The 9,767-nt window shown below is 27.3% G+C and overlaps 5 protein-coding genes across 5 annotated transcripts; 2 read left to right on the top strand and 3 right to left on the bottom strand.

Annotated features, from left to right (window-relative positions):
• Positions 1 to 455: 455 nt before the first annotated feature.
• ENU1_057440 (Ras guanine nucleotide exchange factor, putative) lies at positions 456 to 2,985 on the bottom strand (the record flags this gene model as incomplete). The annotated part of the gene is made up of 2 exons (XM_008858055.1): positions 456 to 717; positions 773 to 2,985. The coding sequence occupies 2 exons, from the start codon at positions 2,983 to 2,985 to the stop codon at positions 456 to 458; spliced, it is 2,475 nt and encodes an 824-aa protein (XP_008856277.1).
• Positions 2,986 to 3,281: 296 nt separating this feature from the next.
• Positions 3,282 to 4,934, bottom strand: ENU1_057430 (hypothetical protein; the record flags this gene model as incomplete). Its single annotated transcript, XM_008858054.1, has 1 exon — positions 3,282 to 4,934. The coding sequence occupies one exon, from the start codon at positions 4,932 to 4,934 to the stop codon at positions 3,282 to 3,284; it is 1,653 nt and encodes a 550-aa protein (XP_008856276.1).
• Positions 4,935 to 5,238: 304 nt separating this feature from the next.
• ENU1_057420 (arginine--tRNA ligase) lies at positions 5,239 to 6,960 on the top strand (the record flags this gene model as incomplete). The annotated part of the gene is made up of 1 exon (XM_008858053.1): positions 5,239 to 6,960. One exon carries the CDS (start codon positions 5,239 to 5,241, stop codon positions 6,958 to 6,960), a length of 1,722 nt encoding a protein of 573 aa, XP_008856275.1.
• A 133-nt stretch (positions 6,961 to 7,093) lies between these two features.
• ENU1_057410 (hypothetical protein) lies at positions 7,094 to 7,531 on the top strand (the record flags this gene model as incomplete). The annotated part of the gene is made up of 1 exon (XM_008858052.1): positions 7,094 to 7,531. The coding sequence occupies one exon, from the start codon at positions 7,094 to 7,096 to the stop codon at positions 7,529 to 7,531; it is 438 nt and encodes a 145-aa protein (XP_008856274.1).
• Positions 7,532 to 8,170: 639 nt separating this feature from the next.
• ENU1_057400 (protein tyrosine kinase domain containing protein) lies at positions 8,171 to 9,463 on the bottom strand (the record flags this gene model as incomplete). Its single annotated transcript, XM_008858051.1, has 1 exon — positions 8,171 to 9,463. One exon carries the CDS (start codon positions 9,461 to 9,463, stop codon positions 8,171 to 8,173), a length of 1,293 nt encoding a protein of 430 aa, XP_008856273.1.
• Between the last annotated feature and the right edge of the window lie 304 nt (positions 9,464 to 9,767).

Raw genomic sequence — 9,767 nt, 5'->3', positions numbered from 1 at the left:
ATATAGATAATATTCTAATAATTAAAATAATAAATTAAGATAAAACTCTACACATAATTACTTCTGACCTTTTGAAAGTCTTTCTTACCATGATTTTTATTAACAAAAACAAATGTTATATCTCTTTACTAATACCTTTTAGTATTTCAAAAATTTCATTCATTTTCTGTTGTATTTATATGAATGGTTTTTCTTTCAAATATTTCCTAATACTTTTATAATTCCATTTTCTAATTTTGAATCTTGCTAATAATATCCATATTATATTTGATGCCTTTATTATATAAACCCCTTTCTTTTTACATTGTGCATCGCTGTCCAAACTATTATTTACCTTGATTATTTTAATATTTTCATGTATTTCTTTGATCAAACTTAAATCATATACGTATAAAACTCTCAAATCAAAAGTAAGTGATAAAAAAACTATGAAATATAAAAAATAAATTCAATAATTATTGGGGTGTGTCAACACATAATAATGATATTTTTCTCTGATAAGAATCCTCCCCTGGATTTCCAATAACTGGAAGATAACATAAATCAAACAGATATGTGTATAATGGCTCAGTAATTGTAAAACCATATTCGTAGTTTTGATACTTTAGGAACTTGCTTGCAAGTTCAAGAATTTGTTCCTTTTGGATTGTGTTAATAATTTTCCCACTAGATGGCTGTTTCTCATACACTCCATGAATATCCTTAATTGTAGGTAATCTAAATTATTGAGTCTTTTTTCTTATTATACGTTTTAACAAGATAAAGAACAAACATAAATGGAACACATGCATCTTTAACTTTTTCTACTGAACTCTTATATCCTTTATACGAACTTGAATTAAATCCTAGATTCTTAGAAATGTCAGTTAAGTGTTTTAAATGTGATCCAACACTTTTCACTGTTACACCAAGTCGTTGAACTGTTTCTAATTCAAATCCTTTACAAATTCCTGCCAATGAATGATAATTGTTTAATGATTCAAGCTCATTTGCTACTTCGATGAACTTCATCATCATAGCTACTCGATTATTCATATCAGCAAACATCAATATTGTAGTTGCTGTCCAGTTTGCTATTTCGTCAATTCTATTTACCATTTCTATCACGTGTGAATATCTACAAATTTTATTCCTTTTCATGACACTAGGTAGACTCTCTAGTAATTCACTCTGTTTTACTTTCTTATACATTCCATAGTCGATCATTGTGAGTTGTCTTGCTATTTCTTTTGGCTCACATGAAATAAAAAATTCGGTTGGGAATATAGGTTCATCAGGTATATAAAAATTGATTGGTGGAATCAATAACCCTGCTATGTTTAAGTCTTTAATATTAGCCTTTCTTTTACATTGGACTCTCATTTCGACAGCTTCTGGTTCTGTCATATTTTCCAAATATCCAATTAATATACTTTCTGCATCTTTTCCTAGATCAGCAAATGTTTTATATATTATAAGAGAAAAAACTTTCATTACATTCTTTTTTACAGCTTTATCTCCAGTTCGATGTGCTTCTACTAACTTCTTTATAAATTCTTTTGATGTCATAAATGAACCAAATGATGATACAATCAATTCTGCAAAATCATTATCTTCTGTTGTTGTTAATCTCTCAATAAATCCATTCACATTTCCTGATGTTACATGATTCTTTGTTAATTGAATATCTGCTTTATCGTGTGACTCCCCAATTTCTGTCTCACTTTGTTTAATATAAACAATTTCTCGTGTCTGTTCACTGAATATCTCAATCACATGATAGACATTTAAGACAAGACTCATTAACTCTACTAATGCCATTTTTTCTTTATAAAAACATCTATCTAAAACAAATTCCCTTTTCTTCTCATCTTTCTTCTTTTTCTTTTCTCCATTCTCTTCTTTTAACTTACCATATTCTTTAGGTTTCATGTGTGCCATTGCATACGCACTCATCAATGCATGTGATATACTTGTCTTCACTTTTAATGCTGTTTCTCTTATAATCTCTTCTAAATCACCTGGTCTAAATTCTACTTTAACTTCATCTGTTTTTTCATTATTTGAAAGCAATCTTTTTACTGTATTTTCTTTTTCCCGTTCAATTATTTCTTCTACAATATCTATATAAGCTTTTAATTCAACCTCATAACTCTTTCTCACTTCCTCATCTCCTCTCAACTTTGATAATCTTTCAAATAATGCTATAATATTAGTAGATAATTCTGTAATATTCACTATTGTTTGGGAACATACGTCAAAAAAATCTCCTGAATAATCATCATGTGGTTTCCCTAACATAACAGCACTCAAACAAATAGCGTCTTCCATTGACACAGAAAAATCAGCAACTTTTTTAATAATATCAGTAAAAGTAAGTTTTTCACAAAGAGCAATTCGTTCATATTCAGCGTCATCAGCAATAGTCTCTTCCTCAACAATTGGTTCCATTGAGAATAACCTTGAAGTTACTTTAAACATTGTTGAAGTTTTTCTTAATGCAACTGAATTAACGTCGAATGTTTTTAATAAATCATTGACATCATTTGTTTTACAATCAGTATCAAGTTGTTCTGCTAATGACTGAATTAATTTATCAACAGAATTAGTGAAATTAGGGTCATCAATAACTTGGTCTCTTGCCATCTTTTCAATTTCTCTTGCTACACTATCAATGGCAAATTGTTTACGAATTTCAATAACATTATACATAGGTTCATTATCATTCGTTTTAAGTGTAAGAGCTTTTTGTCTTCTTAAAGTCATTTTATAATTTCCTTTCTTTTCTTTTTTAGTCTTTGCACTTGTTATATAAATCTTTTTTAACTCAGAGTTATCTTTAATTGTTCCTAAGTACTGTTTCATTTCTAACAAATCCATCATTCTTTTATCAAAATCAATTCCCTCATTTGCTTCTTTCTTAATAGATGAAATTTGTTTTGTTAATTCGTCAACTCTTTTCTTAAGTTCTTCTTGTTCTTTCACAAGACTTGCAGAAATACTCATATTTCTTATTTCTGAAAATTTTTAGTTCTAAAAATTTTTTTTTTATTCGTTTTTACCTTTCCTTCTTTCAAGTTAATTTTTTAGCTTAAAATAGTTCTAAGCTAACCCTTTAATTTATACTTTTAATTGTTTTTACTTTTTGTTTATTTTTAATTGTCGAATATCTATTTTAAGGTTTTTGTAATTAATAAAAAATTTACTATAAAAAGACATTATATAATAAACATTCCAAAAAAAAAGACCAATAAAAACAATTCTTTATTCTTTCTTCAATTTAATCAAGATAAATGAAATTTTTAATCTTCATATCGTACTTGGTATGGCTCTGGTCCAAGGAATCCTTTATATTCTGGGAATTCATGAATACTTTTAAGTATTTGTGAATAGTCAAATTCACCATTGTTAGGATATGACTGTTTGTCCCATTCAATGTTGAATTGAACTCCATAATAGCTGTCTTGAGTCTTAGCCATAGAAATCTTATCAAGAACGATATAAGGAAGAGAACGATATCCACAAAATGTGGTATTTGTTTGAATTAATTCAATTTGAGAATCAATTGGTTGAATGAATTTATTATAAGAATCTAATGGGAAATCAGTGAATGTAATTTCTTTTTGTTCATCAGTATTATTTGGATTAACTTCTAAGAATGTAATAGTAAAGAGATATGAAGAATGTTGAGATCGAGAAGTTGATGAAATGAAATATCGTTTAGTAGTATCACAAAAATCACTATTAATACATTTAAATTCAGTTGGTTTTCTTGTATTTAATACATTCTCTTTGATATACTTTTCATTCAAACAAGTTGCTTTTAAATCATATTTAACAACTTTAGAATCTCCAGTTGGTCCTGGGTTCATAAAAACACATGAGTCCCATCCAAGTGGATTATAAACATTAGCACAAAGAGTACGTTCATCCCATTCACTATGTTCTCCTTTAAGGTATTGATATGAATGACTACCATAAACAAGAGTATCATCAGTAGAATCTCTAATAATGAATGCTCCACGGGTATTATCTTTAGTAATATAATTATCATTATACCCAACAATAGTAACAACATGATATCCATATCTATTATTTGCTCTTTCAGGAATAATATATTCTCCATCATTAGTAATTCGTTCAGATGGAATATAAACACAGAGATTTGAATTTTCTGGACATTCTTTAATTTCCGCACCTGGAATCTTACCAAGAATATTATCTTTATTATCTACTTGAATAATATATTGTCCTTGAACCAAAACTAATACAAGAGAAACTGGTCCTTGTTTGACAGCTTCTTTTAATTCTTCAATTGTTCTAAAAGTAGCAATTGATTTAACATCAAATTTTAATGCATTTGTTTTTTGTGCTTGCTCTTTTCCGTCACATTTCCATTCATTATCTTTATTTGTTTGATATTCACAAATAGATTCTGGAAGGACTTTATTAGAAAGAGATGAATATCTCCATAAAAATTGTGGATATCCTGTATTTGTACTATAATCAAATCTCTTTTTTGGACATCCTTTATAATCATCAGCCTTACAAGCTTCAACTGCATCAATAGCATAGGCTTGTTCATTTAATGAAATATATTTATTTGATAAATCTTTATTATATGCATATTCCAATTGGAAAATAGTGCTGAAAGCCCAACACGTTGATCTTTTTCCTTGGAATTTTACTGGTGGAAGATTACTTAATACAAATGATGATTTAACTGGTTTAGAATGAGATGATGTATGTTGATTAATAACGTTGACAACTTGTTGTGTTCCATTTCTGATAATATCGGTTGTAACTGTTTCCATATCTGTTTTTCCCATAGGAGGAATAAGAACAAAGGAAATAACAGATGTTGTAATCAAAATAATTGAAACTATTGTAGCAATAAGTACTGCCCATTCTAAAACTGTAAAAAATAGTTTTTGAGTGATCCTTGAACAGCCCATAAGAGACAATAGAATTTACAGTTCTCATGAACCAATTTCTTCTTAAAGAAAATTAATTTGAATTTAACTTTTCCATTATTTCTTCCTTATTTTCTTAGATATTTTTCTTGTATTATTCAGGTTTCTATTTTATCTTTCACTTCCCATTATATAAAAAAAATCTGAAAAAAAATCTTTTTTTGAAGTTCTTATTAATTTCTATTTATACTGATACCATTATATGAATGAACAAATTTTTGTTATTTTGATTAATATCCCATTAAAAAAGAAATAGGGTTTTTAAAATAAATAATATTATCATTCAATGCTTTCACCTTTCAAGAAATCAATTGCTGAAACAATTTCTACTGTTGCTGGTATTCCAATTGATTTTGCTGAACGATCAGTTGAATTATGTAAAAAGAAAGAGCTTGGAGATTTTTCTGTTCCTGTAGCAAAAATTATTAGACAAATGAAAACCGAAGAAAAAAATCCTAGTGTTGTTGCTTCTCAATTGGCTGAACAAATTAAGCCAAATGATATTATTTCAAAGGTTACTGTTACTGGTCCATTCTTAAATTTCGCAATAAATAAAAGTGCTCTTACTAAGATGATTCTTAATCAAGTTGCTGAAGAAAAAGAGAAATTTGGTGGAAGTACATTAGGAAAAGGACAAAATGTTATTGTCGAATTTTCATCTCCTAATATCGCTAAACCTTTCCATGCAGGACATTTACGTTCTACTATTATTGGTAATTTCATTGCAAATATTCATAAACTTCTTGGATTTAATGTTATTTCAATGAATTGGTTAGGAGATTGGGGAAGTCAATTTGGTCTTCTTGCTATTGGATTTGAGAAATATGGAAGTGAAGAAGAATTAAAACGTAATCCAATTAGACATTTATATGATGTTTATGTTAAAATTAATGCTGATAAAGCTAAAGATGATAATGTTAGAGCTCAAGGTAAGGATTTCTTTAAACATATGGAAATGGGAGATGAAGCTTATCTTGTAAAATGGAAGTTATTTAGATCATTAGCCCTTGAAGACCTTAAGAAGACATATGGAAGATTAAATGTTTCATTTGATGTTTTTACTGGAGAAAGTGAGACTGATTGGGACTTAGTTGATCAAGTTCTAAAAGACCTTGAAGCTAAAGGTATTTCTAAAATGGATAAAGGATGTCTCATAGTTGATTTAGAAAAATATAAATTAGGTATTGCTTTATTAAAAAAGGATGATGGATCAACTCTTTATTTAACTCGTGATATTGCTTCTGCTATTAAGAGACATAACACCTATTCATTTAGTAAATGTTATTATGTTGTTGCCACACAACAAACATTACATTTTAAACAATTATTTAAGATACTTGAATTATTAGGGTACAGTTGGGCTAAAGAGTGTTATCATATTAGTTTTGGTATGGTTATGGGTATGTCTACTAGAAGAGGTACTGCTGTATTTTTACAAGACATTCTTGATGATGCCAAAGCTACAATGTTAGAAAATATGCAAAAGAATCCAGAAAAGATTTCAGAGATTGATGAAAATGAACGTGAAGCAGTTGCTGATAAGATTGGAGTTTCTGCTGTTTTTGTTCAAGATTTTAATGCTAAAAGAATTAAAGATTATGAATATAATAGAGAAAGAATGACCTCATTTGAAGGATATACTGGACCTTATTTACAATATGCTCATGCACGATGTTGTGGTGTTGAAAGAAAGTCAGGAATTGAAATTCCAAAGGCTTCAGAAGTTAATTTCTCATTATTAACAGAAAAAGAAGCAGAAAATCTTATAATGAACATTGCTAAGTTTGGTGATGTTATTATGAACACTTATCGTAATCTTGAACCAAATACACTTGTTTCTTATTTATTTGAATTATCTCATGTCATTGCTTCTGCATTCTCTACTCTTAGGGTTAAAGGAAGTGAACCAGAAATAGCTAAAGCTCGATTATTCCTCTTCTATTGTGCAAGAATTGTTTTAGGAAATGGCTTAAGACTCCTTGGATTAGAGCCATTAGAAAAGATGTAAAAACGACATTTTAGTTTTTTGACATCCTATTTAAATTGATACTTTAAATTAAAAGTTATTAGTTTTGTTTATAATAAAAGTATTAATTTTATTAATTTATTCTATAAAAAACTTAAAAAAGACTATTTTATCCATGCAAGAAGTTAATGTTAATATCAATGTTGATCAATACGTTCAAATGAAACTTGCACTAGAAAAAAGTGAACAAATGGAAAATGAAAAAAAAGAATTAAAAACAAAAATTGAATGTCTAAGTGAAGAAAATTTGCAGTACGTCAAAGAAATAGAAAATTTAAGAAAACAACTTAATGAAGAAAAAATAAATAAAGAGGTTAGTAAGATTGAACTTGCTAAAATGCAAGGAGTTATTTATAAACTAGAAGGAGAAAAAAGTATTTTAATATACCAAGTGGATAGTTTAAAAAATGACATTTCATCTTTACAATTTAAATTAAATTATTTGTTACAAAACAAAAAAGAAGAAGGAATTGTTTTTCCATTAAGACATGAAACTTTATCCTCTGGTTTAACTATTAGTTCTATTTTACCACCAGAATTATCTGTAATGTAATTTAGTCGTGGAACTATTATCAACTGTGTTTTTACACATTTTTAGTTGTAGTTTTATTAATGAAATTATAGTATTAAAGAAGTAAAGAAATTTAAACAATGAAATAAATTTCTTTTATAAGTAAATGATAATGAAAGTGATTAATATATTTTTTTAATGAATATCATTCAATTAAAATTATTTATCAATTATAAATGTTTAAATGAATGAAGTGAATAATATGCCTTTTGTTTCTTAAACAATAATTTATTGAGACAAGAATAATAAATAATTGAAAGTCTATTAAGTCTTATAGTAAATTATCAAATTTATTTTTGATTTTAATGTTTATATAAATTGTAAGACTATATTACTCTACTCTTTAAAGACTTAAATTAATTTATTTTTATTTTTTTTTTTGAAAAGATTTAAATACTAATTTATTTGGTATTTCTTAATTCTTTATCTTGATTCTTAATGAATTTAAATTACACAAACCATTTACTTTGTATTAAACTTAAAATAATTTAAATGAAAATTACTCTTTAACATTACAGGTTTTATTAAACAATGTTTAAAATTCATGTTTTACTCATTTATCAAAGTAATTATTGTGTAAGTTATATGTTATGACTTTAGACTTCTATTTTATTGTTTTTATTAAGTCTGGTCTTTATGTTCTCGAACAGTTTGTACTAACTCCTCAAAGTATTCTTCAATATCTTTAAAAGAAGGTCGAGAGTCAACAGTTCCTTTCCAACATTTCTTGATCATATCATGATATAAACATTTTTTAGGAATATGAAGTCGTTTCCCTGCACAAACAAATCTAAAAATTGATTCTGCATTAGGAAACTCATCACTATTATATGGTGGTTTTCCTAACCATATTTCTAACATACAAATTGCAAATGAAAATACGTCTGATTTAAGTTTGAGTATTCCTTCTGAATGAATTTCTGGAGCCATATACATTGGCGTTCCAATATCTTTTTTTTCTTTTAGATTTGATTGTTCAATAAAACATTTTGAAGTTCCAAAATCACTAACTTTACACACAACAGCATCATAAGGATTATCACTTGAAACCAACACATTGTCAGTTTTGAGATCTCTATGGATAATATTATTTTCATGGAGATATAACATTCCACGAGAAATGTCTTGACAAAAACGTAATTTAAGATGAACTGAAGTTGGCATTGATTGAAGATATTTTTTCAATGAACCTAATGGACAAAATTCTAATACTAAACATACTGTTTCTTCATCAGCACAATACCCAATAAATGAAACTATGCATGAAGAACGTAGTTTTTCTAATAATTTAACTTCTTCAGTAAAAGATTGTATGAGATCAGCAATAGATACAATATCAGTTTTAATAATTTTTACAGCAACATCTAGACTTCTCCAATGTCCTTTATAAACAATACCAAATGTTCCTTCACCTATTGGAGGTTGATAGGTAGTAATATCATTAATATTTAATTTATATGATAAATTACTTTGAGCTTCTAAAGTTAAAGTTACATAAAATCGTTTTGCTTTTGATGGTTTTACAGTAACTTCATCAGATGAGGTTGAGTTTTGATTTGAAATACTAGAGAATGATGACCTAAATGAACGTTGAGATTTATTTGATTTATCTAGTTTTGTTCCATTTAAACTAAGTTGGTGTTGATAATTATTCATTAATTTTTTAAAATGAGAAAAGCCAATAGTAACTTTAATTTCTTCACTAAGAATTGTAGTACAATGCATCAACAATTGTATTTTAATTTCTTTGTTTTGACCCTTTCTAAGCACACCTCTACATGGAGTAAAAACTAAATCATATTTCGATTCTTTTTTGCCATGAAAGATAAAGTTCATTGTTTCATTTGAAAAGTTAGTAATAACACAAGTTGACTCAACAACAACACCTATATCTATATCTGTTTTGTTATTCATAAAATTGATAGATTGTGGATGAATATTAAAATATTCATTTAAAACAGGTATTTTATAACAATCAGAAGAGTCAAATGGAATTATAGCATCACTGAAAATAATATTTTGTTGATTTAATTCAAATTTAATCCTGTCTATTAAGAGAGAATATTTAATAGAATTTATAACTAATAAAACTAAAGCAAAGAATATATATATTCCTAAACCAGGAAGAAATATTGTTAATACTATTAACTTTGTAGAGTATCTCCTACAATCAGAACTATGTTTTGAGTACCATCCTGGTTGACACTCACATTCAATA

This window comes from Entamoeba nuttalli, assembly GCF_000257125.1.
Source record: "Entamoeba nuttalli P19 unplaced genomic scaffold asmbl_3155, whole genome shotgun sequence".
In the NCBI taxonomy this organism is placed as follows: domain Eukaryota; phylum Evosea; order Mastigamoebida; family Endamoebidae; genus Entamoeba; species Entamoeba nuttalli.
Note: the sequence above shows the minus strand (reverse complement) of the source record. Positions and strands in the feature narration are given on the sequence as shown.